The sequence below is a fragment of the Protopterus annectens genome, chromosome 4.part0 (assembly GCF_019279795.1).
Source record: "Protopterus annectens isolate FY-2018-M chromosome 4.part0, PAN1.0, whole genome shotgun sequence".
Lineage (NCBI taxonomy): Eukaryota > Metazoa > Chordata > Ceratodontiformes > Protopteridae > Protopterus > Protopterus annectens.
The window spans coordinates 1,877,217,442-1,877,241,617 of record NC_056733.1 but is presented as its reverse complement, the minus strand read 5'-3'; the positions used below and the strand labels follow the sequence as shown (position 1 = coordinate 1,877,241,617).

The window sequence follows — 24,176 nt, the reverse complement described above, 5'->3', positions numbered from 1 at the left end:
CTTGTCTAGCTTGTAGTGGGCGATAAAGGTATGTGATTTTGCCCAAGTTGCTGCTGCACAAATGGTATCTAAAGGCAAACGAGCGGTATGGGCTGAAGAGGTAGTAATCGCCCTTGTAGAATGAGCTCTGGGTTTGAAAGGGAGTTGTTGTTTGGATTCAGCATATACGAAATTTATGCAATCTGAGAGCCATTTGGATAAAGTAACCTTCGTTACTGCCTGTCCTTTTCTTTGGTCAGCATATGAGACAAATAGTTGATCTGACTTTCTGTACTCTTTTGTCCTATGTAAGTAAAATCTTAGTTGTCTGTGAACGTCCAACTTGTGCAATGTGTATTCCAGCTTATTGGAATGGTTTTTAAAGAAGGTAGGCAGTTCAATAGATTGATTGATATTCTGAACCGAACAAACCTTCGGAAGAAAGGATGGATTGGTGCGCAAGGTTACTCTATCCGGATGAAAAATCATGTACGGGGGTCGGATAGATAGAGCCTGTAACTCTGAAACTCTTCTGGCTGAAGTGATGGCAACCAGGAAAAGTGTTTTCCACAAAAGCAATTTTAACAGAGTTGTGGTTGCTGGTTCAAAAGGGGGCAACATGAGTTGTGACAGCATGAGATTAAGATTCCAAGGTGCTACTGGATTACGAAAAGGGGGACGGAGATGAAAAGTACCTTTCATGAAGGCTTTACAAAGCCTGTGGGACATAAGAGAACCATCCTTACGGCCAATATGAAAATTGGATATAGCGGCCAGTTGAACCCTTATAGTGGTTGTTGATGCTCCTTCTTGAAAAGTGAGGAAAGGAAATCTAGTATCTTGTGTACTGGGGCCCCGAATGGATCTATACCTTGTTTGGAAGCCCAGTGCGCAAAACAGTTCCATTTGCTGATGTACAATTTTCTTGTAGATGGTTTGTGAGAAGATACAATAATTTGTTGTACTGCAGGAGATGGTAACTCCGACCTGGCTAAGATGGGAAGCGGAGCAGCCAAGCTGTCAGTTTGAGGGACTTGAGGAAGGTGTGAGGAACTCCCGACGAGTGTGTCAACAGATCTGGCTCCGGGTCCAGAATCCATGGTTCCTCCACTTGATGGGATTGAAGGAAGGGAAACCAGATTTGTCGAGGCCAGAATGGGGCTATCAGTATTATGGTCCTGTCCAGACGTTTGGCTTTCTGCAAAAACCTGGGAATTAGTGGAACAGGAGGAAAAGCATAAAGGAGACCCGGGGCCAATCGTATACCAGTGCGTCCCTGGGGACACCCCCTGGGGGGGGTAACAGGGCAAAATAGCTTCTGCATTTGGCATTCAAAGGGGATGCAAACAGGTCGCAGCAAGGCTGGCCCCATCTGCGGAAGATCTCTTCCGCCACTTGAGGTTTGAGGGACCACTCGTGAGGGAACAGGATGGCTCTGCTCAACTTGTCCGCGATTACGTTGGAAGTCCCTGGGATGTGCGTTGCTATCAGAAAGTGTCCAGTGGACTTTGCCCATTGCCAAATTCTGAGGGCCTCTCTGCATAACGGGTAAGATCTGGTTCCCCCTTGCTTGTTTATGTACCAGACCACTGACATGTTGTCTGTCTGAACTGTCACTGTTCCCCGAGGTAAGGACTTGTGAAAGTGTTGCAATGCTAGAAACACTGCCCTCATCTCTAGAACATTGATGTGCAGATTGTACTTCATGTTGGACCATTGACCTTGGACTGTTTGTCCCTGAAAGAATCCCCCCCCCACCCTATCAGGGAAGCGTCCGTGGTTAGAGTTGCTACCGGACTGGGTAATACAAAGGGTCATCCTAGTGTTAGCTCTTGACTGTGTATCCACCACAAGAGATCCTTCTTGCAATAATTCGTAATCAAGATTTCATGAGACAGTGGAAGTTGTAGATACGACCACTGGGCGAATAGCATCCATTGAAGGATCCTCATGTGCATCCTGCCTAAAGGAACTACAAGAAGGGATGCTGCCATCAAGCCTAGAACTCTTAATACTTGTCATGCAGAGACTCTGTTGTTGTGAAGAAGGAGTGAAATTTGATGCCTGAGGTCTGACACTCTTGATGGGGGGAGAGTAACTTGAGCCAGGGAAGTGTCTAGCTGTGCTCCTATAAATAAGATACGCTGTGACGGTGTTAAGACAGATTTTTCAAAATTCACCGTTATGCTTAGTGAAGAGCAAAGACTGATGGTGTAGTCCCTGGCTTGTAGAAGACGACACTTGGTGGTGGCGGAAAGGAGCCAGTCGTCTAGATTAGGAAACACCCGGAATCCCTTTCGTCTCAAGTGAGACTCTACTACTGCCATGCATTTGGTGAACACCCTGGGGGCTGAGGTGAGACCAAAGGGCAGAGAGCGAAACTGGAAATGACTGGCTCCCAGCCGGAAGCGCAAGTGATCTCTGGACGCCCTGGCCATTTTGATATGGTAGTATGTGTCTTTGAGATCTATAGAGCACATCCAGTTGCCCTTTTGCAGAAAAGGGAGGATTGACTGAAGTGTGACCATCCGGAACTTTTCCTTTTTCACAAAGGTATTTAACTTGCTGAAGTCTAAAATTGGCCTCCAGTCCCCTGTTTTCTTTGGAACTAAAAAGAACCTTGAGTAAGTTCCGGATCCTATTTGGTCCACTGGGACTGGTTGGAGGACTCTGTTTTCGAGCAACCTTCTTATCTCTATGGTTGCCTGGTCTCGCAGACTGGGTGGAACATCTGGGAGTTTTTTGGAGTTTGGTGGTATTTTTATGAAGGGAATGTTGTAGCCTCTGGTAACTATGCTTTTTACCCAGTAATCTGATGTAAGATTTAGCCAGGCCTCTGGGTATAAAGCCAAGCGACCCCCAACTGCCTCCAGAGTAGGACAGCTGGGCCTGCACTCAGGAGTGCTGGAAGGGTTTTCCAGAGAAGGTCTCTCTGTCACCCTGATTTTGTGGACCCTCTCTGCCGGCTGGGCGGCGTCTTCCATTTCTTCCCCCTCCTCTGCCTCTGGAGGGGGCGTCACTTTGGGTGTGTTGAAAAGATCCCTGAGTCTTTCGGAACCACATCTTTCCTCCTCGTTGCCCTTTAGGGTAGGGTCTAGATGGAACGGAAAAATGGACCCCTACGGCAGACAGGTTCTTCCCTTCTTGTTCACACCTCGTGAGAGTCTCCTTTACTTTGGGCCCAAACAGGGAGGCACCATCAAAGGGGGCATTGGCAAAGGAAGACTTAAAGGCTTCCGCAAAGGAGCATAAGCGCAACCAGGATTGTCTTCTCAGGGCAATCGCTGAAGCTGCCGCTCTACCTGATCCTTCGGCTGCGTATGAAATCAGCCTCATGGACGAGTTGACTATGGAATTTAAGGTGTTAATTTGCGCTGTCACTTTCTCAGTGACAGCAGCATCTGTGTGTCCCTGAAGAGTATCTCCTAATTCCTTAATGAGATCTCTTTGTAAACGCATGAAATGCGTAAGGTAGTTGAGCAATCGGATGGAAAAAGTCGCCAAACTAAATATGCGCTTCCCATATCTGTCCATTGTCCTAGAATCCTTATTAGGAGGATGGACAGAGGAAGATGATTCAGACATCTCTTTCTTAGTGGCCGCCGCCACCACCATAGTGTCTACGGGAACTTTTTTTGTAAGATAGGGTTTATCTTGGGGAGCTGTCATGTATTTGTTGGGTTTACGAGGGACTGGTTCCACTGTATCAGGTGTTTCCCAAGCCCTCCGAGCTACTAGATCCATGAGATTGCCAAAGGGAGGAGTCACCCAGGAGGTAGAAGGTTGAGTCCCAAATGCCTTCAGTAAAACCGATTCATCCGCAGAAGGGGTAAGGGTTTGCCAGTCCCCTCTTTGCTTCAGGATTTCCAAAATGTCTGCAAAAGAGACATCCTCAGAGGTGGACCGTGGGGACCCTTCTGTTTCATCTAAATCAGTATCAGATGTAAGAGATTCCTGTGGGGAATCTATGTGCCTCCTCTTGCACAGTCGTTTCCTCGGAACATCCTCAGTGGGAGCTTTTGGGGATGCATCTGAGGAACCAGAGTCTCCCTGTGGGGACTTCTGAGGCATTGGGTCTCGACGCTTGGTAGGTACCGAAGGCACAGAAGCAGAACACGGACCTTTTGGGGAAGGAGATAAAGATACCAATGAAGTAAGTGTCTGATCCGACAAGACCTTCCTCATGATGTCAAAGGCACCGGTGCCCTGACCCAAAGATCCGACCCGATCCGAAGAAGGAGGTTGTTTCTCCAGAATCGGAACCACAGGCTCCAACACTGAGGACGGATCCAAACTGATCTGAGCCGAGGCACCGAGAGGAAGAGTCGGAACCGAAATCTCAGTTTGCCTATCCCCCCCGGAACCCAGGAAAGATGTTCTGCTCAGAGACTCTCCGGCTGGTTCCAAAGGAGTCGAGGTCAACGGAGCCGATAGCACTACTGGAGGCTTCGGCACCGAGGGCTCTACAATCATCGGTTCTTCGACTCCCAACACCGATGACTCGACGGGTCTCGGAGGAGAAAGTGTCGAGGGAACTGGAATAGCTTCGAGTTTTGAAACCAGCTGGGACGAAACCTCGATTAATTTTGACAAAGCCGAGTTCTCCATAAGCTTCTGTACCACTCGGGCCACATCGGATTCGGAAAGTGGCCTCAAAGAACGGGTCGAAGGGATCGAAGCCGTCACTGAGCGAAGGATAGTAGACGGTGGTACCTCTGATACCGGCTCCAAGACCTGAGCCTCATGCAGAGATAAGGTCTCGACACCCAGCACCGAAGTCATAGGAGCCGGTGTCCGAATTTGAAAAGAGGTGCTCGGAGCCGATGACTTGGGCTCCGACACTCTTGAAGACTTCGACCCCTTCGAAGACTTCAAAACCTGTTCAGCCTTGTCCAGGGCCTCTTGAAACTCAGGTTTGATCAAACCTCTGTCCACCAACTTCCTGCATCTTTCCAGCATGACCCTCCCACTAAAGGAATGACAGATGGAACAGTCTTCCTGCAAGTGGAGAGGGCCAAGACAGTAGACGCAGGATGAATGGTTGTCAGTAATGGACATCTTCTGTCCACACGGACACCTTTTAAATCCAATTTTAGTCTTTTCTGACATTTTACTAGAAAAAAAGACAGCACTATATTGAAAAAAATTCTAACTACAACATAAGATATATATATATATATATATATATAAATGTAAAAAAACACACCACAGCACACTAAGATATATATATATATATATATATATTTTTTTTTTTTTGAAAGAAAAAATAAAATAGAAAAAGTTAACTTTCTTTTAAATACTGTAAATTCTATTATAGGCAAAAAACGGCCTAAGGCCCTTACTAAGAATTTTAAGGTAACAAACTACCTAAACTAGTCACACAACTACCATATATATAAAACTATCAAATGCTAAGATAAAGATTATAAGAAATATAAAAAATGATCCATATTTAACAAGAAAAAATAGTAAAAATTGTACTGGCCCGAGACTCTCGATGCGATCTGCTGCTAGCGGCAAACTAGATCCGAGGGTTAGCCCCAGAGGATCATGGGATATTACTGTGCCTCGAGATTTCTCGAAGATGTGAGCTAGTGATGTGGCCGACTCGGAAACTCTGCCCGACGCCTAAGAGTGCGTTTATTGAAGGAAGCACAGGCTGTACAGGCCGAGACGTCGTGGTCTGGGCCTAGGCAGGGTAAGCAATAAGAGTGGAAATCCTTATGAGGTATTTGTTTCCCACAAGTTAAACAATTATTAACTTTAAATGTTTGATCTGACATCGGCTGAGGCAAGAAAGAGTCCCCAACGGGGTACTTCGCTTTTTGAAGAATTCGGTAGCTGAAATCACAGGAGCTGACCGACCGGCACTTGCGAACTGCTTCTGCTTCGGGCACCGTGCGGCAAGAAAGACTGAGGAAGATGGCGTCGGCTGACGCTTTTATACCCCAGGCGCTCTGATGTCGAGGAAAAAGGGCGACATCAGCCGATGCCGGACCCAGACTTTGGAATCTGGCCGACCGAAGGGCTGCCTGAGGCAGGACAACCCATATGTAAGGACTGCAGATGCATCCTTGAAGGACATCATATTTTGTTCCCAACTGATATTTTTTTTATTTTTCTCAGAAAGTCAAAAGTGTCTTGTATATATGATACTTGTTTTTTCACTATATTTAACAAATAATTATGAAGAAAAATGTATATTTTGTTCAAAAAATTATATGCTGACACTATTGGTCTTCCTGGGGGGGGGGGGGTCAGTCATGTGCTTGTGTATCTTAGGCAAACAATACAATGTTGCCATTACACAGCCTTTAGTATCAAATTTTTTCTCCATACCGTTTTTCGAGAAATAGCCTAATCTGCTGCTTTTAATTACCATGTACACATTTGTGTCATTAAGACGTTGGTAACACATTTTTAAATAATGTTCATAATGTAACAAGACCAATTTATTCCCTTTATCCACTGGTTTAAAAATGATCTCCTTCTTGTTACTCAGGTTGCCTAACGCATCCCATTCATTTTTAGTCAAGTTAAATTTCACTCTGTTTTTATATCTTTCAAACTCAGCAGCAAGGTTCACAATTGCATAGTTCACCATAACCGAAAACTGTTGAACACCTTCATGTTTGAATGGTGATATGTACTGAGGATTTATAGGGAACAGTGTCCGTATTTAACTGACAATAAGCATTCAAAACACACCCATCTTCGGTATCTGAACAGCAAGAATAAAAGCTCACATCTGTATCATCTGCACTATCAGAAACATATTGTTCATCATTTTCTTTCTACAAATTATGAAAAAAGTTCCATATATGTAGTTTTCTAACTAAACAAAATACATCTGTTTTAATCATGTATAATCGCAGTATTACCGTAGGAACAAATTTAAGACCCAAGTTCAATACGGCTAATTCACAATCATTTAGGGTATAGCCCGACAAATTTACAACATAAGCAGTCATTAGTAACACTAATTTCTTTTAAACTTCTTGTACCTTGACTGTTGTTGCTGAGGATATGTGTTTAGTTTCTGTTGTTGTCCATAACCCTCTCTAGCTCAGACTAGCTCACATACCTTATCAAATATCAAATAAATATTTTTTTTTAAAATAAAGTGCCCCTATACTTTTTCTACAATGCCACAGGATGTTTAACATCCACCTTAAGCTACCATCAGCTCATGTAGAAGACACCATGGTTTCAACATCTTGTTTGAAGGATGGTGTTACAAGACAGCAGCATGCCAGAGGACCAGACCGCTGCATTCACCTCTGAGATATCCAGCTGAACAGCATCCTTACACTTAAGTGAACTTCACATACTTTCTGCATCTTATAACCTAGTCTTTATTCATGCTATAACCCTATGACACACTAAAAATGTCTCATTTCCCTCCCATTGCATGGCATTATGTTAAAGCCATCTATCCATCCACGACCTATTTTTGCAGATGGAATAGGGGTGTCACTTCAACAGTGACAGTCATCTAGAGTCATGGTTTACACCAGCAGGTGACTAGCAAATGCCTTGTTAAAATCAAAGCATAAACATTCATACTCATTTTGTCTGATGTAAACTCCTGGCTGCACAGGCAAAGAACTCATCTTGCAGGATTTTTCTTTTATGAATCCATTTTGCCTTAAATCTAACATCATAGTAACTTTTAGGTACAACTTTTTCTTTCTTCAGTGATTCTACATTTTTCCATAAAAATTACGTCAAACTGACATAAAGAGAGTTTACAGCATTAACCTTGCTTCCACTCTTGTGAAGGTGAATCACATCCACCCTCTTCCAGTCTTCACAAACCTTGCCCTCCTCCAGTGCTTTGCAATAAGGGTAAGACATTTTTCTAGAGTAACCGTTTGGCTTTTTTGTTGAGACCACAGACTTGCCCAGTATAGTTCAAACATATAGATGTGTTTAAATGATGACAATATACTTAGGCAAAGGTGAAGGAATGGAGCTGCATCTGGGAATCAATCACTCCATGGTGGATGCCATTTCTGTTGCACTGCATCTCTCATTGGCACACCTTTAAAACAAGGACAGCTATGTTAGAATGCTGTTTATTCACTGCAGTTCAGCATTCAATAGTGTCATCTCAGAACAGCTAATTGAAAAACTTGTTCATCTAGGTATCAACACCCATATGTGTAACTGGATCCTGGACTTCTTCACTGAAAGACCTCAAAGGGCATGTGTGGGCAAGAACTCTTCTAAAAGCATCACAATCAACACAGGAGTACCTCAAGACTGTGTGTTGAGTCCACTACTGTTTACTGTACTAACCCACAACTTTAAAGCTAGAGTCACCACCGACCACATCATCAAGTTTGCGGACATTACAGTCATGGGCCTCATCACTAAAGGAGATGAAAAAGACTATAGGGAGGAAGTGAGCACACTGACTGACTGGTATGCCAAGTGCAACCTCGACCTTAATGTCAAATTAACAAAGGAGATCATAATGGACTTCAGAAAAACACACCCAGCTCATTCTCCTCTCATAGTTAATAGCGAGATGGTGAAAAGAGCAGAGAGCACAAAATTCCTGGGGGTTCACATTGCAGAGGATCTATCTTGGTCAATAAACACCAGTCATATAGTAAAGAAGGCTCATCAACTTCTGCATTTCCTGAAGAGACTGAAGAAAGCGAATCTACCACCTCCTATCCTCTCCATCTTCTATAGGGTACCATGGAAAGTATCCTAACATGTAACTTTTCAGTGTGGTATGGGAGTTGCTCAGTTTCAGACCAAAACGCTGTACAAAGGATAGTGAAAGGGGCAGAGAAGATAATGGGCCCCAAAGTTCCAGCACTACAGGAGTTATACACCATGATGTCACAACACAGCTACAAAAATAATTAAGGATCCTACAAACCTTGCTTATGAACTGTTCACATGCTTGTCAACCAGCAGAAGATACCACAGCATGGGCTGTAAAATGGCAGGCTCAGAAACAGCTTCTTCCCTCAGGTGGTGAGACTTTTGAACTCTGGCAATAATCTCAGGGAAGCCAGACACTGAGAAGATATGGGACAGCCAACTCTTTTGGTGCAAATAAATGAGAGAGAATTTGCATAAACAATACATAGATGGCAATGAATGCACATTATACTTACTAGATCCTATTATTCATGTGAGATTCACAAAGTGTAATAGGAACTTGTGCAATAAGAAATCATTCAGCTGCTGAAAATTATAAATAAGGTAAACTGTGGTTATATGTAGTAGAATAACCTGTCTAATGTGAAATGATGAATGTATGCTAGTTGTTTGTGTTATTGTATGTATGTTCATAGGTAGGTACTAGGCTATCTGCCTGAGGGCATTTATAAGCCTACCCAGAGTGTGTCGGCTTTCATCATCCCATTGATTAATTAACTGATCCTCTGTCAAGCAGAGCCAATGAAGTGATCCCAGGGGTGTATTTTCTGTTACCCATCCACTCATCAAGGTTTCTCTTGTGTATTAGAGAGGGGCTCTGCCTAATGTAGTTTGGAATTTTGTTCTAAAGCATGGGAGTCTCTGTGACAAGAATCTATCCCTCCAGCATGTTCTATTTATTGTTGTGGCGAGGTTTAGCTCACTAGAGTGCGTGGCTTGCAGTGACTTGGATTTCTTTAGGTGGAGCATGTCCATCAATTCTGAGTTGGACACAGCTTTGTAAGTCAGGCAGAGATCACCTCTGAGTAAGCGATATGCCACGGAGTACAGCCGGAGTTTTTACAGTCGGGCTGCATACGACATATGTTTGAGGCCAGTAATCCTCTTTTTGAGGTACTTTTGTGGTCTTTCCAGTTGTTGGAAGTGTCTTGTGAGGTAAATCCCGGGGCAGTGTACTCTATGATGGGTCTGATGAGTGACGAGTAGAGGGGCACTATAACCTCTTTATTTCTAGATGCGAACCTTTTAGTAATTAGATGGGCCACATAGAAGGATTTCTTAACTACTTTGGCAATATGATTGTCAAAGGAGAGATTACTATCTACCTGGGTCCTCAAATCTCTCATTACCTCTTCTGTATTAAGGGGGCTGCCACCTATGTGGTAATTTGTGGGTGTTTTGTTTCTCCCAAATGGGATGACTATGCATTTTTTGGCATTTAGCTTGAGACCATGACTTTGACACCAGGTGTCCGTCTCAATAAGACCCTTTTGGAGGATGTCCGTGTCAGCCGGAGAGACAATTATGGCTCATCATTTGCAGTCATCGGCGAACTTGGTTTGCCATAGTCCTCCTGTGTTTGTATTTCTGAGAAGTATATGCCGAACAGTAGAGGTCCCAGGACCGAGCCTTGTGGGACACCACTTGTGACTGGTTTAGAGTCTGACCTGGAGCCCGCTATTCTTACCATGTGAGTTCTTTCTGTAAGCCAGTTGGCAACCCATCTCATGACATAGGGGTTTATGTTCAGTCTGGTGAGTTTTTCTGTAATACCAGAGTGGGGAATGGTGTCGAAAGCCTTGGCGAGGTCAAGGTAGGCTGTGTGAACAACCTTTTCCTCATCTATGGACTTGGTAACTGTCTCGAAGTCAACCAGGTTTCATAGGCATGATCTGCCCTTAACAAAGCCAAACTGGGTCAGGTCAGGTCAGGTCAAGTGTTTGGAGGTTCCCAATGTCTTTGTTAAAGAGTTCCATGATGATGCGCTCCATAGTCTTGCAGACCAGGCTAATCAGGCTTATGGGGCAATAGTTACCAGGGTCAGTTGTGGCCCCTCCTTTGTGGAGTGGAATAACCATTGCTGTGCACCATTCTATGGGCACATAGCCTGTGGAGAGGCTGAGGTTGAACAGCGTCGTTTAGGTGGGGGGTTAGTTTGTACTGTAGTTCGTGCAAGACGCAGCCTGGGACACCACCTGGCCCCACTGAAGCTGTGTTTTTGGCTTTTGAAAGGGCTATTTTCACCTGTGCATCTGTGATTTCCGGGACACTACACTTTTCTGGTACTGTTGTGGGCCCTTTTGGGGGTGAGAGGGGGGTGAAGTTTGCACTGAATCTATCTGCCATGATGCTGGCAATATCGGTAGGTTCAGTATATTTTGTGCTATTTTGCACTAGTTCAGTGCATATCTGTGAGTTGCCACTTAGATTCTTAGCATAGCTAAAGAAGACTTTGTGGTTATCTTTTGAATCCTTGGCTATTTTTCTTTCGAAGTTAGCCTTGGATGATTTTATGAGGGACCTTAGTTTTTTACTGATACTGATCAGGGATCTCTTTCCTTCTTGGGATTTGCTTTCTTTCTGAACTAGTGGTTTCCTTCTCTTAGAGGAGTGAGTCTTGGTTTTGCTAGGGATGGCATGATCCATGCAACCTTGTAGGTGCTCATAGAGTGCATATGTAAAGGTTTCTGCATCTTGGGCAGCATTATCCTTTAGCGTGGGGGCTGTGAAACTTACCGCCTCTGTGTTACGTAAGGTGAAGTTTGCTTTAGAAAACTTTTTTACTGTGGTTTCCTTAGTTGGGGGTGTGGGGTGGGGTGTGGACATCCAGAGTGGTTAGTTTATGGTCTGATCCAACCAGTGACGGGTATGTTCTCAATTCGAGCCTGATGCACGCAATTTCATTTAGACTGCACTTGTGTAGGCTAAATGACAATAAAGTTTACTTTGACTTTGGGAAGCTAAAACACAGGAAAGGAATAGTTAAATTCATCAATTCAATGGGAGCCTCATTAGGCTTAGCTACTTCTTACACCTTTAGTTTCTGAAACTGTTTCCAACCCATGAGACACTTCCTTAGCGACAGCCTATTGTCTGCTTTTTGTGAATCTCCCAGCTGTTTCTCTGACTATTGAACAATGAAAAATATACATAGGTTCATAGGTAGGTACTAGGCTATTGGCCCAAGGGCCGATGTAAGCCTAGCCAACAAGGTTCCCTGGCTTACGCCACCCAAGAAAGTTATTTTCCTGTGCCACTGTCGAGCAGTGACACAGAGGTGATCCCCGGGGTGTATTTCCTATTTCCCATCCACTCAAGATTTTTCTTGAAGAATGCTAATGAAGAACTTTGCTTGACATAGATGGGTAGCCTGTTCAAGAGTATGAGAAGTCTCTGGGACAGGAATCTATCCCTCCAGCATGTCCTGTTTATTGTGGTGACAAGATTTAGGTCCCTAGAGCGTGTAGCTCAGAGGGATTGGGATTTCTTTAGGTGTAGCATGTCCAACAGCTCTGGGATTGACATAGCTTTATATGTTAGGCAGAGATCACTTCGGAGTAGGCGATATGCTACAGAGTAAAGCTGGAGTTTTTTGAGGCGGTCAGTGTAGGGCATTTGTTTGAGGCCAGTAATCCTCTTGGTGAGGTACTTCTGTGGCCTTTCAAGCTGCTGCAAATGTCTTGTGAGGTACATTTCAAAAGGGGCATTGTACTCTATAATGAGTCTAATGAGTGTTGAGTAGAGGGGAACAATGACCTCTTTTTTCCTGGATGAGAACCCTTTTATGATGAGGTGTGCCATGTTGTAGGACTTCCTGACTACTGTGGCGATGCACAATGATGCTCCAAAGAACAAAAAACTACAAAATGGAACTGAATACTAAGAAGTATACTAGTTTAATGAGATAAAATAAAGCGCTTTTCGTCACCTTTCATAAGGTAACTTCCTCAGATTACACTCCTCTTTAAAAAGACATGCTTTAAATACTAAGGTATCGAACACGTGATTGTGTCTACCCGGTGCATTGATGTTACAATAACAAAGTGCATGTGTTACAACTTTAAAAACAAAGTGCAAATAAGTTTTTAAACGTATCAACAATGAAATATCAATGTTGTTAAACTTAAACTTATTATTGTTAAAATAACTCCACTAACAGTCCAAAAAAAGATAAAACACCAGTCACTCACCAATTTATAATTTACATTTCAGCCATTTTATTCGTACATATCTGCAGTTTGTTACTGTGGCGATGTGACTATCAGAGCAGAGACTACTTCCACCTAGGTCCCAAGGTCTCTTATCACACATTCGGTGTTAAGTAGATTGCTACCAATGTGGCAGTTCATGGGTACAGAGTTTTTACCAAAGGGGATGACACTGCACTTTTTGGCACTGAGCTTAAGGCCATGGCTCTGACACCAGGCATCTGTCTCAGCGAGGCCCTTTTGTAGGATGTCCACATCATTTAGGGACTTGACTCTGGCTCCCAGTTTGCAGTCATCTGCAAACTTTGTTAGCCAGAGGCCTTCTGTGTTAGCCTGTACTTCAGAGAAGTAGATACCAAACAGGAGAGGTCCCAGGACAAAACCCTGTGGTACTCCACTTGTCACTGCTTTGAGGTCAGATTTGGAGTCTGCAACTTTTACAGTGTGGGTTCTGTCAGTGAGCCAGTTGGCAACCCATCTTGTGATGTAGGGATTTATACCTAGTTTAGTGAGTTAAGCTATAATTCCAGAATGGGAGATGGTGTTGAAAGCCTTGGCGAGGTCAAGATAGGCTGTGTGAACCACCTTACCCTCATCCACGGCTTTGGTGACTGCCTCAAAGAAGTCGATCAGGTTCAGGAGGCATGATCTGCCTTTCACAAACATGAACTGGGTGGGATCCAGAGTTTGGAGGTTACCAATGTCTTTGTTTATGAGTTCCATGATAAGTTCCATGGCCTTGCAGACCAGGCTCATCAGGTTAATAGGTCGACAGTTCATGGGATCAGTGGTGGCTCCCCATTTGTGGAGTGGGATAACTGTTGCTGTGCGCCATTCAGTGAGCACAAAGCCTGATGCGAGGCTACTATTAAACATGGTGCTTAAGTGGGGAGCCAGCTCGTTCTGATGTTCATGTAAAACACAGCCTGGGATGTTGTCTGGTCCCATGGATGCTGTGTTTTTGGCTTTAGAGAGTGCAGCTTTTACCTTCGTAGTTGTTATTACAGGGACTCTGCAGTCTTCCTGTATAGATATGGGCCTTTTAGGGGGTGAGGGGGGTAAAGTTAGCACTGCACCTATCTGCCAGGATGTTGGAAATATCAGTTGGTTCTGTAATTTTCGTGCCTTTGTGCTGTAACTCAGAGCAGACCTGGGTGATGCCATGAAGATTTTTGACATAGCTATAGAATGCTTTGCGGTTGTCCTTAGAATTAGTGGTGATTTTGTTTTCTTAGCTAGCTTTGGAGGATCTCATAAGGGATCTCAGCTTCTTACTAAGGCTGACCAGGGAGCACCTCCACTCATGGGATTTCACTATTTTTTGCAGCAGTTTCTTCCTTCTGTGGTACAGTTTGTTTATGGCAGGGGACCACCAGATTGGCTTCCTTTTTTTGGAGGATAGCATCTTGGTGCTGTTTGGGATAGCACAATCCATGCACTCGTGTAAGTGCTTATAGAGTGCATTTGTGTAGGATTCAGCAGTTGTAACTGTACTGTCCATCTGCATGGGTGTCATGAAGTTCACCACTTCTGTCTTAAGAAGCATGAAGTTGGCTTTGGAGAAATTTTCTACCCTGATTTCCTTAATGGGGGGTGGGGGTGGGATGTGGATATCAAGGGTGATTAGCTTATGGTTGTATCGGACAAACGAGGAGTTGACTTCAGGTGTAGAACACCGGTCACATGTTGGTATTAACTAGGACTAGGATATTGTTGCCCCTGGTGGGGGTGTGGATAAGCTGATCCAGGGTATTGGAGTTTATGAATTTCAGAAAGCGTTGAGCTAAGGAGTTGGTACACGAGTAGTTTTCCCAGTTCATGGTGGGGTAGTTGAAGTCGCCCATTATTAGGGTGTTTGGTTGAACCCTAATATTTTCCAGTACATCAAGAAAAGTGGAGTGGGAATCCCGGGGCATGGTGGGGGATCTGTAGCTACAATATGGATTGCAGTTTTGTCCAGAGTTAGTTGCACTTGGATAACCTCGAATGCATTATGCTGAGCAACTAGCCTGGAGGTGTGGACATCCTTAATGAATATTGACACACCTCCGCCTTTGGTGTTTCAGTCCAGGATACACGGCTAAAAAGTGTGGTATGAGTTACAGCCTGGTAGTGCAGGGGTGCTCTCTGGAGCCTTGAACCAGGTCTCAGTCACTGCACAGATACTGATGTTCTCCATTTTAAGGAGCACCTCGAGTGAGTGCATTTTGAGATAGTTTAGCAGCCTCATTTTTCAACTTCCTTGTTTGCCCAGCCCCCATTCATTTTACTTAGTTTCAGTATCCATCCCTTTCATCTTTATTTGTTCTCTCATATATATCTATAAAATACACTGTACCTCACTTATCGGACTCAAATTGCTATCCTTTACATGGTTTGAGACTTTGCTTTGCTGACTGTCATTCTGGTTTCCTTCTGTTGTAATTTGTACTATTCCTTTTCTTCCTTCTGAACCTTCTTATACCTGTTAAAAAGCTATGTTTTTTTTTCTAATATATGATGCTAACTTATTTCAGAACTCCTGTTTTTTTCTTTTTTGATGTAGATATTTAACACAAACACTTGATGGTTTTGCAATAGCAGTCTTGTGTACTCTTTACTGTAAACTTAACATCATCAATATCTTTTTATTGTCCCTACCACAGCTATCAGGGTATATGTGGCATCTTCACATTCTCCGGATGCATTTATCTCTGTTGGCCTCCCCTGGACTTACTCTAACTAGCTTGCTCAGGCAAACAGATCATGGCATCCCAGGTCTATGTCATACTGGGGGGAGAGGGGCTGTTTCCTACTTTTTCTCCTTCCTCACACATGTTCATGACAGCATCCTGTGAGTGGAAGATGCAATGGGTAGGCTTTGCCTATCTGCTCCTCATTTTTGCAAGGATCAGATGTCAGCAAGTCTTGGTAATTCCACAAGCCTCTGACAGGGAAGTCTAACCACACTGAGTGCCCCGTGCACATAACCGTCCCTCCCACCTCCCCTCTCAGGATGGGCACACCAATCCTCCCTGCCAGTACCACAGACACTTGTACTGCTAACTAAACTAGAGTTATTTTCGCCATAGTTAAGGTTGCATCTCTCAACACTACTGTGCTACTGCTTTTTGCTGTTTCTAAGCAATTGGCCCATTTTGTACATCTGCTTTCCTAATGTCCATACCCTTCATGTTTGTCTGGCTTGACTATTGTTTAAAATGAAAGTGAACCACACAACTTCAGTCATCACCCTGTTCTCCAACACCTAACCCACTGCAAGACTGGACATCCCCCCAACTATTTGAGAGCACTAGGTCCAAGATCACTCCCTTCCTAACCAAAGTATGATCTAGTTTTCTGAGGCCTTCCCTGTTTAATGCAAATATTAAAAGACAAACGTTCATAAATGCAAATTTAAAAAGACCAAAACAAAAAATCTAATATGATATAAAGCCAAACTTACAGAATACCTGTAATCTACAACCATGTTTGCTCAGGAGGGAAAGTTCCCTTGTATCTCACTACTTAAATATTCCAGCTCCAATTAGAAAAACACTGGAGATAAGAAACACATTTTCACAAGGTTGTGAGTGCTTGGAAGAAGAATGTTTAAGGAATAAGTGTGTAAAGGGGCTTGCTTTCCATGTGGAGGTGGTGCAATAAAGCTTTCCACACTACAGAAAAATTAACTTCAGTTTAATTGTGTTTTGCCTTGATTTGTAACATTAATTTTTTAAAAGGTTTTGCAATTTTTGTTTCCAACTTTTAAAATTTGGTTGACTATTTTTAGTCTTTCAATATGTATATCCAGCAGAAGGGTATCAGGAATTATCCTGCTCATTGGTAAGGTTATATCTAAGAAGCTCCAATTAACACCTGGCAGACTGAAGTCTTTCAAAAACGAGAGTCATTTTCTCCCCTCAGTCATCATAAAGATGTAGTTCTTTCCTTCTATTTTCCCTCCTGAAAAGAGTGCTTGGGCACAACTCCAGTGCACATTGCTGCCATTTTATGTCCCCGGTGTTGCCCACAGTATCTCTTTTCAACTCCTTGTCTACTCATTTGTTCTGCTGACTTGCTCCCCTCCTCTTTCATAAGAAGTTATTCAACTGTGTACCCAGGTACTTCACATTCATCTCACAGCTCTCGGTCTACTATGCACACACTGACACCACAACATTGACATATGAAAGCTACTTGTTTAGGCAGCTTTTTGCCTGGAATTTGTGCAATTTATTACCTTCTATTTTCCTTTTCTTTCCCACTAAATTCACATCTAGTAACCAAGCCTCTAATTTCCCATCATCTCATTTGCCCCCTATCTAGGTGTAAACTTGGGTAGAGAAGTTCTTGGTTACATCATTTTGTAGGACTAAGGATATTTCTGGTTCCTTGCTCTTCTCCCCGCTTCTTGATCAAAGTAAAATGCTCAATGATTCCAACAACAGTCCAGCTTCTCCTTCTTACAAACATACCCTTCTCACCTCAGAGGTCTGCCATTTCTTTAAATTTAGCAACATACACGATAGCTACCCTGGTTGCAAATGTGAATAGACTGCCTCATAAAAAGATATCCTAAAAGAGGTAAGCCTACCTATTGTTGCTTGTCCAACTACTACGTGTGCCAGTATTTGAAACCTATTCACCAGTAGCATGGGGAAACAACCTGCGCCATTTGGCCCACCATCTTGCACCATTTTGTCTCATAATTTATTTTTATTTTTCATTTCTTTACCGGGAAAGTCCAACTGGAACAAGGTCCATTTACAGTGGAGGGCCTGGGGAGAAAAACTCCATAACAGTACAAATACAGCAAATGACAAAAAAATTTCTATAGAGAGGCGTATATACAATCAGAACTCCATGTCTTTATATGACAACACATAATCCACGAATGACATAAAACTTCTATACAGTGGCATATATACAATCAAGGAGATTTTTCGTACCTTAGTTTGATTTGAGCAAGCTTGGTATATAGATAGCAAAACTTTTGCACAAAGCATAAAAATGAAGGAATGAAATCTGGAAAATAATGCTATTCGGAAGATATGTCAGTGTGAGAAATAGTTTGTAGGATAGTAGTTCCTGATACAGAGTATTTGAGTAGTACACAATAGCTGAGGTAAGCAGTGAGGAGATGAGGTGTCACAATTTAGGAGGAGAGCAGAAAAGATTTTATGTGATACAGGGACAGAGCCATGATTGCAAGAGGTGTGACTTTAGTGATGTCTTGAAAAGCGAGATGGATGGTGCAGAGGAGATACTTTGGGGGAGGTTATTCCATTCCCTAGCAATGGTGTGGGAGAACAGATTTTCCCTACAGTGTTATTGGCTTTGGTTATGCAGAGCAGAGTTTTGCGGGATGAGCGTACAGGGCGATTTGCAGAATATTGGTTTAGAAGTTGGTTTAGGGCTGGGGTTTTCTGAGGGTTCCTTATGTTGAAGGTGAGGACTAATTGGTGATAGCTAATTAGCTGAAGGAGTTCCAACCACTGTAGTTGCTTCAGGGCAAGGCAGTGATGACTTCTAAAAGTGGAGTTGTTAGTGAATTGTGCAGTTTTATTGTAACATGACTCTAGTTTATTTAGGTCTGTCTTCCTGATATGAATTAGGATTGATGATGCATACATTAGGGTAGACAAGAGGTGGGTTTGGGCTAAGGAGATTCTAGCTTGGTCCGATAGGAACAGCTTGTGTTTGTATAGGGTTCCTAGAGCAAGAGAACCTATAGCTGCAGAAACCTATCAGTAACAGCAAGAGATTGACTGAGCAAGAAGGTAGCTTAGCCTAAAGATAAGGTAAGGTAAGATTCAATAATAATTAATCTGTGGTTAGCTTCCCTAGGAGGGAGTGGGAAGTTGGAAATACAGAATGGGGAGTATGCTTTAACTAAAAGTTCCACCCAGCTATGGTAAGAAGGGTGGATTAGTAGAGTACATTCCTAATGAGTGGCCAACTTCATTAAAGCTCTCCAAGTTAGAAGCTGAATGGAGCTTAATGCAGCTGTGCTCACCTCACGAAGATGGTCACAAAGTAAGAGAAAATTGTTAAAAACAAATTCAATGACATTCACCTAATAATTAATTCTACTGGAAGTCTTGTATTTACAAGTTGAGATTTCCAAGGGCTGATTTGAGCTTTAGCTGAAAATTGCTTCAGAACCGAAGGCGGTGTGGTGGTGGGGGTGCAATCCCGAGGCCTGTGGATGGCCCAAGCAAACTGCAAAAAGAGAAGAAAAAGAGAGTGTGAGCAGGAAGTGAGTGGTACAGTTCTAGGAGAGCAGAGGATATTAGTCAGAGAGTGATGGAAGGATTATCAGAAGACAGAGAGTTGGTACAAGAAATGGTACAATAAGTAGGTACATAGATAAATGGGGAAGAGTAAAGAATCACAAAGAATATGAAACGGGGCATAGGCAGATCATTATAGACAAATTTAACAATGTACTAAGTGTAGCAGGTTAAAGTAGCACCATAGTTAGGCAAGATACTGGCTAGAATGTGTAACAAATGCTGTGTTTCTGCTTTTCAAATACCAAATAAACAACTGTATGTTTTTGCTTACAAATACCAAGTATGCTTCTGCTTACAAAACCAGTTAGAACTGTAGTTAGTTGAGATGCAGATTACAGTTTGCAACCAATGTTTCTGCTTTTCAGACACCAAATAAACTGTATGCTTCCCTTCCTATATGTTTCTGCTAACCAATACAATGGAAACTGTAGTTCAATAACAAATACTGTTTCAGCTTTTCAAATACCAGATACCAAATAAACTGTATGTTTCTTCTTACTGGTAGCAGGTATGTTTCTGCTAACCAATAACTGTAGTTAGGTAAGATATTGGCTAGAATTTGTAACAAATGCTGCGTTTCTGCTGTTTGTGTACAAAACAAACAGCAACTGCATGTTTCTGCTTATTAATACTAAATGCAACTACAGTGAAGCAGATATCAAACAGGAATGGTCTATGAAGCCAGTTTAGCTTCCTAGGTAAATTTAGATATGTAAGCAAGCATATACACACTGGATTAATCACCAAGCTCTACATATACAATGAGCAGTTAAAAAAAAAGCATCACAGTTTTGTCAGACTATACACTCTAAATAGCAATAATAAATGTAGCACTAATAAAAACCAGCATAAAAATCCCTGTAAATTATGACAGCAAACAGACAATGCTAAAAAGGCATATGCATATAAAAAAAACTTACAGTGAGCACAGACAGCAGACTAAGGGAAGCTCCTTCAGGTTGGGACTATACTACATTTTAAAGATGGCTCCCAAAGGAGTGGGTATTGATATAGCCTCCTATGAGAATGGCTTGGGGGAGGGGGGAGTAGCAATTATCACTGAGATTGGGTGGTTAGAACTGGTTGCAGAGCAACCCCAGCAAGAGGGATTCCAAATCGAAAAGAAAAAAAAAAAAAACAATCAGGAGCCAGGAAATATAAGTAAGACAATACACTATGTTACAGCTTTTATAAAATAAATATTGATTTTTTTTATATATACAGTACTCCACCCCCCCCCCCGCTTTTTTAATTTAGCAATACTATTCTCTTAATCTTGCTACAACCACTGTAACTTATGTTTATCCTACTGTGACACTGTACAGTCAGAAGCTTCACTTCCATGATGCTTTTCCTGTGCCAAAGGGCGGGACATGCTTTCTGGGATTATGTGCTATACATGTGCTCCACAAGAACAAGCATGCTGACGTGAACACCACAGAACTGGGAATCAAAAGTAGAATTCAGCAAGCAAGGGTACATGCTGTGCCGTGCACTATTTCCTCTATTTACCCAGCCTCCAGGTCAAAGAAAGCGAAACAAAGGACACAAATCTGGAGAGATGTTAAAGAATAAGTATGACAATAGGTTATGAATAAGTCAAAACCGGATTTGATCAAACTGACAAAAATGGCAATAAAAATCCATGCATTATATGTAATTCAGTTCTGCACTCATAAGAGTAATTTCAATACAATTACACAGCTCAGGCAAGTTAACTGCAAACAACTGACAATGAAACCACACGAAGACAAACAATTGTTTTTTTTTTTTAATTACATGTCAAGAAGTGTACTAAAAATAACTTTGCAATGCACTCATTTACTGTGATATTCTTTCATGGGGCGATCATAATGAAGAGATAATGGTCCGATTACGCAGTCCTTGCACATATTCTCTTGCCTGGTCCAACCCAGTCTTTTCTACTGTCACAGGCGGGGATCCTTCCACCAGCTTTACAAAGTAATGACAGTATACCTTGTCCATAATGCCAAACATGCCTCTGCCATGGTACCGAATGCGTTTGAGATATGCTCCCTTACCACTGAAGGATTCAGCTGTTAAAAAAAAAAATACATACATTAAAGGAACTGGGTTAACAATTATAATGCAGCCACAGTTTTCTTCCTAAATATAGTTTAAGGACTACTTATGATCAGTTCAACTCTAGGCAGGTAAGTAGTACCAAAGAATCCACTCATTGTTTTATTCACAATTTGCCAGCAAATCTTAGAATTAATATATAATGTATGCACCTAGAACAACACTAATCACTACAATCTCTCCATATCCTTCCCCTGTTAAGAAACTCGGCAACCTCTGCTTCCCACCCCACCTTCCAATCTCAAGCAAATTACCAGTTACAGCTTTCACTTCAAATCATTCCTGCTTCTTTACAGCTATGGCCACTTCAGTCATGTTGTTACCTAGCATCTCTGTCTTGATCCTCACTCATAAACCACTGTAAAAGCTTCAAATATTTTACATACAGAGCTGTACATGAAGGTTTGCAAAGCCACACCAATCACTTTAACTCCACCATAGCAGGTGCCTTACTAACCAGAACCTAACCTTCTCAGTCTGACCAACCAATTTACATCACTTTCCAATTCATATCTACACTAACTGCTACAACATTCCTATCCTGCACGTCCCTTCTGAAACTCTGTATTCACTCCAAATCCTGTCTCCCACCATAAACACATTTTTGACAAATTCATTCCTTCTCCCATCACCCACTTAATCCAATTCATGACCATGGGGGAGGAGGTGCATGTCCTGCCACTCAGTGGGTCAAAGGCACAGCAGCTAATCTCGAAAGGGGCATCAGCATATCTCAGGCTACACACAGTCAATAACTCTCACACAATGCAGAAGTATGGGCAAATTTTAAGAATGCCTACTCACCAACGACGTGTCTTTGGGATGTGGTAGGAAACCTCAACAGCTATCAAAAACCTTTGTGGACACTGAGCGGATGTGCAGACTTCACAAAAAAGATACCCCAGTGAAGCATCTATTTGGAGAACCAACTTCCCTAAGGAATAAACACTAACTACAGTGTCATTGCACTGGCCAACTTCAAATCCCCAGAATACAGCAACAATCATATTAACTAGCAAAGCTTGGTACTTTGAAGAATCACAAAGGCTCACATTGGATTTGTCAAGTTCTGCAACTGCTGTACTCTCAGACTTCTTGGCTAATGGTTTGAGGGTTCAATGAGAGATATTAAGCTGCTAAATGTCATTGAAGTGGAGACAGATGGGACACTGCTCAGAATGTATAAAGGGAAGCTCCTAATTAAATTTTGACCAGCTGCATGGGGAAACCACTGGAAGTGTTCACAGGGAAACATAAGATACCACTACTTTTACCACTGAGATAGCTTTTTCTGGACAGCAGCATGTGGTAACCGGACAAATCAGGGATTGTTATACAGTGGTGGCCACACTGCAAGGAAAGTTAAAGCTGAAGGTCTATGGTTACATACACTAAGAGAAAACATCCAATAAAAGGTTTTATTGGTGCTGCTCTCAGAAAGGGACTGCATGCTACAAAGGACATGTAGTCTCCTTCCAAGGAGCAGTGTAATCTCAGGAAGAACACTCTATGACCATCCTCCACACCCATGTGCAAATCCACTTGCAGAAAAGGATACAGCAACAACATGACACACTACTGCAGAGATTTCACTGGAGCTACATTTTCAACACAACAGGGAAATCAAATCTTATTACATAAATAATAGCAAAAATGAGAATACAAAGTGTCCATGTGAGAGTTCACAGGTAAAACAGAACTACAATAAATTCAGTGTAAGATGAAAACTGATGAATGTTTAATATAACAGAAGGCTTAAAGCATCTTCTTAAGATTAAACAGAAATCAGAAAACAGGACTGTCAACACAGGACATGCAAATGTAACACTGGATTTAACAAACATGTCAATGCTCTTCAACATAACTGCCCCTACCATTTAACCGGGTCTATATTAAAAGAAAAAGAAGTTATGTTCTTACCATAACGTTCTATGTGAGTTGTTCATCTCGCCTTTGTTCTTACACGTGGGTTCGGAGCCGATCCATCGGCTACGAGTCAGCCGCTTTCCAAGCTTAAGATCTTTGAGTATCTCGAGGAACAGTCCCTATCCCATGATGCTGTCTGACTAACCTCAGATCTAGTTTGCTGAACCCAGCAAGAAAGAATACAACTAAACATACCAATATGCAAAATATATACATATGTATACACATATTTACAATTAGCTAACAGATACTCTGGCTGGAGTGAAGGACACTAGTCATACCCGTTCTTCAAGAACCCAGAGGGGGAAGGTGGGAGGGAGTGTAAGAACAAAGGTGAGATGAACAACTCACATGGAACGTTATGGTAAGAACATAACTTCTTTATGTGAAGTTGTTCAATCTCGCAGTTTGTTCTTACATGTGGGTAGCGTCCCAAGCACCCTAATTCTGGGTGTCTCACGGGAGTACATTCCTGAGAATAGTGGAACCAAAGGAAGCCCTGTCCCTGGAGGCTCTGTCCACTTTGTAGTGAGTGATAATCATACAAGGTTTGGACCAAGTAGCGGCTGCACAAATGGTGTCCAAAGGCAAACGGGCTGCATGAGCCAGAGAAGTAGAGACAACCCTGGTAGAATGAGCTTTCACGTCACGTTCTAAGGGTTGGTTGGCTGAAGAATATATAAATTTTATACAATCAGATAACCATTTAGACAATGTAACTTTAGATACAGGAAACCCCTCCTTATTGTCCGCATAGGAAACAAAGAGCTGATCCGATTTCCTAAATTCATTTGTTCTGTCCAAATAAAACCTCAATTGTTTGTGAACATCAAGCTTATGTAACATGTATTCCAATTTATTAGAATGGTGTCTGAAAAAAGTGTGAAGCTCAATAGACTGGTTCAAATTAGCCTCGGAGCAAACCTTAGGAAGAAAGGTACAATTTGTCCTGAGAGACACTCTGTCGGGGTGAAAGACCAGATGTGGAGGTCTGATAGAA

General features: G+C 42.4%; 1 protein-coding gene across 3 annotated transcripts in view; it reads right to left on the bottom strand.

Moving 5' to 3' along the window:
* Positions 1-20,906: 20,906 nt before the first annotated feature.
* MRPL22 (mitochondrial ribosomal protein L22) overlaps positions 20,907-24,176 on the bottom strand; it is a 145,227-nt gene continuing 141,957 nt past the window's right edge. For all 3 annotated transcript variants that reach the window (XM_044069547.1, XM_044069548.1, XM_044069549.1), the window contains one exon: positions 20,907-21,204. In XM_044069547.1, the coding sequence (XP_043925482.1) occupies positions 20,996-21,204 (209 nt within the window). In that variant the 3' untranslated portion in view covers positions 20,907-20,995. The remainder of the gene's footprint in view (positions 21,205-24,176) is intronic.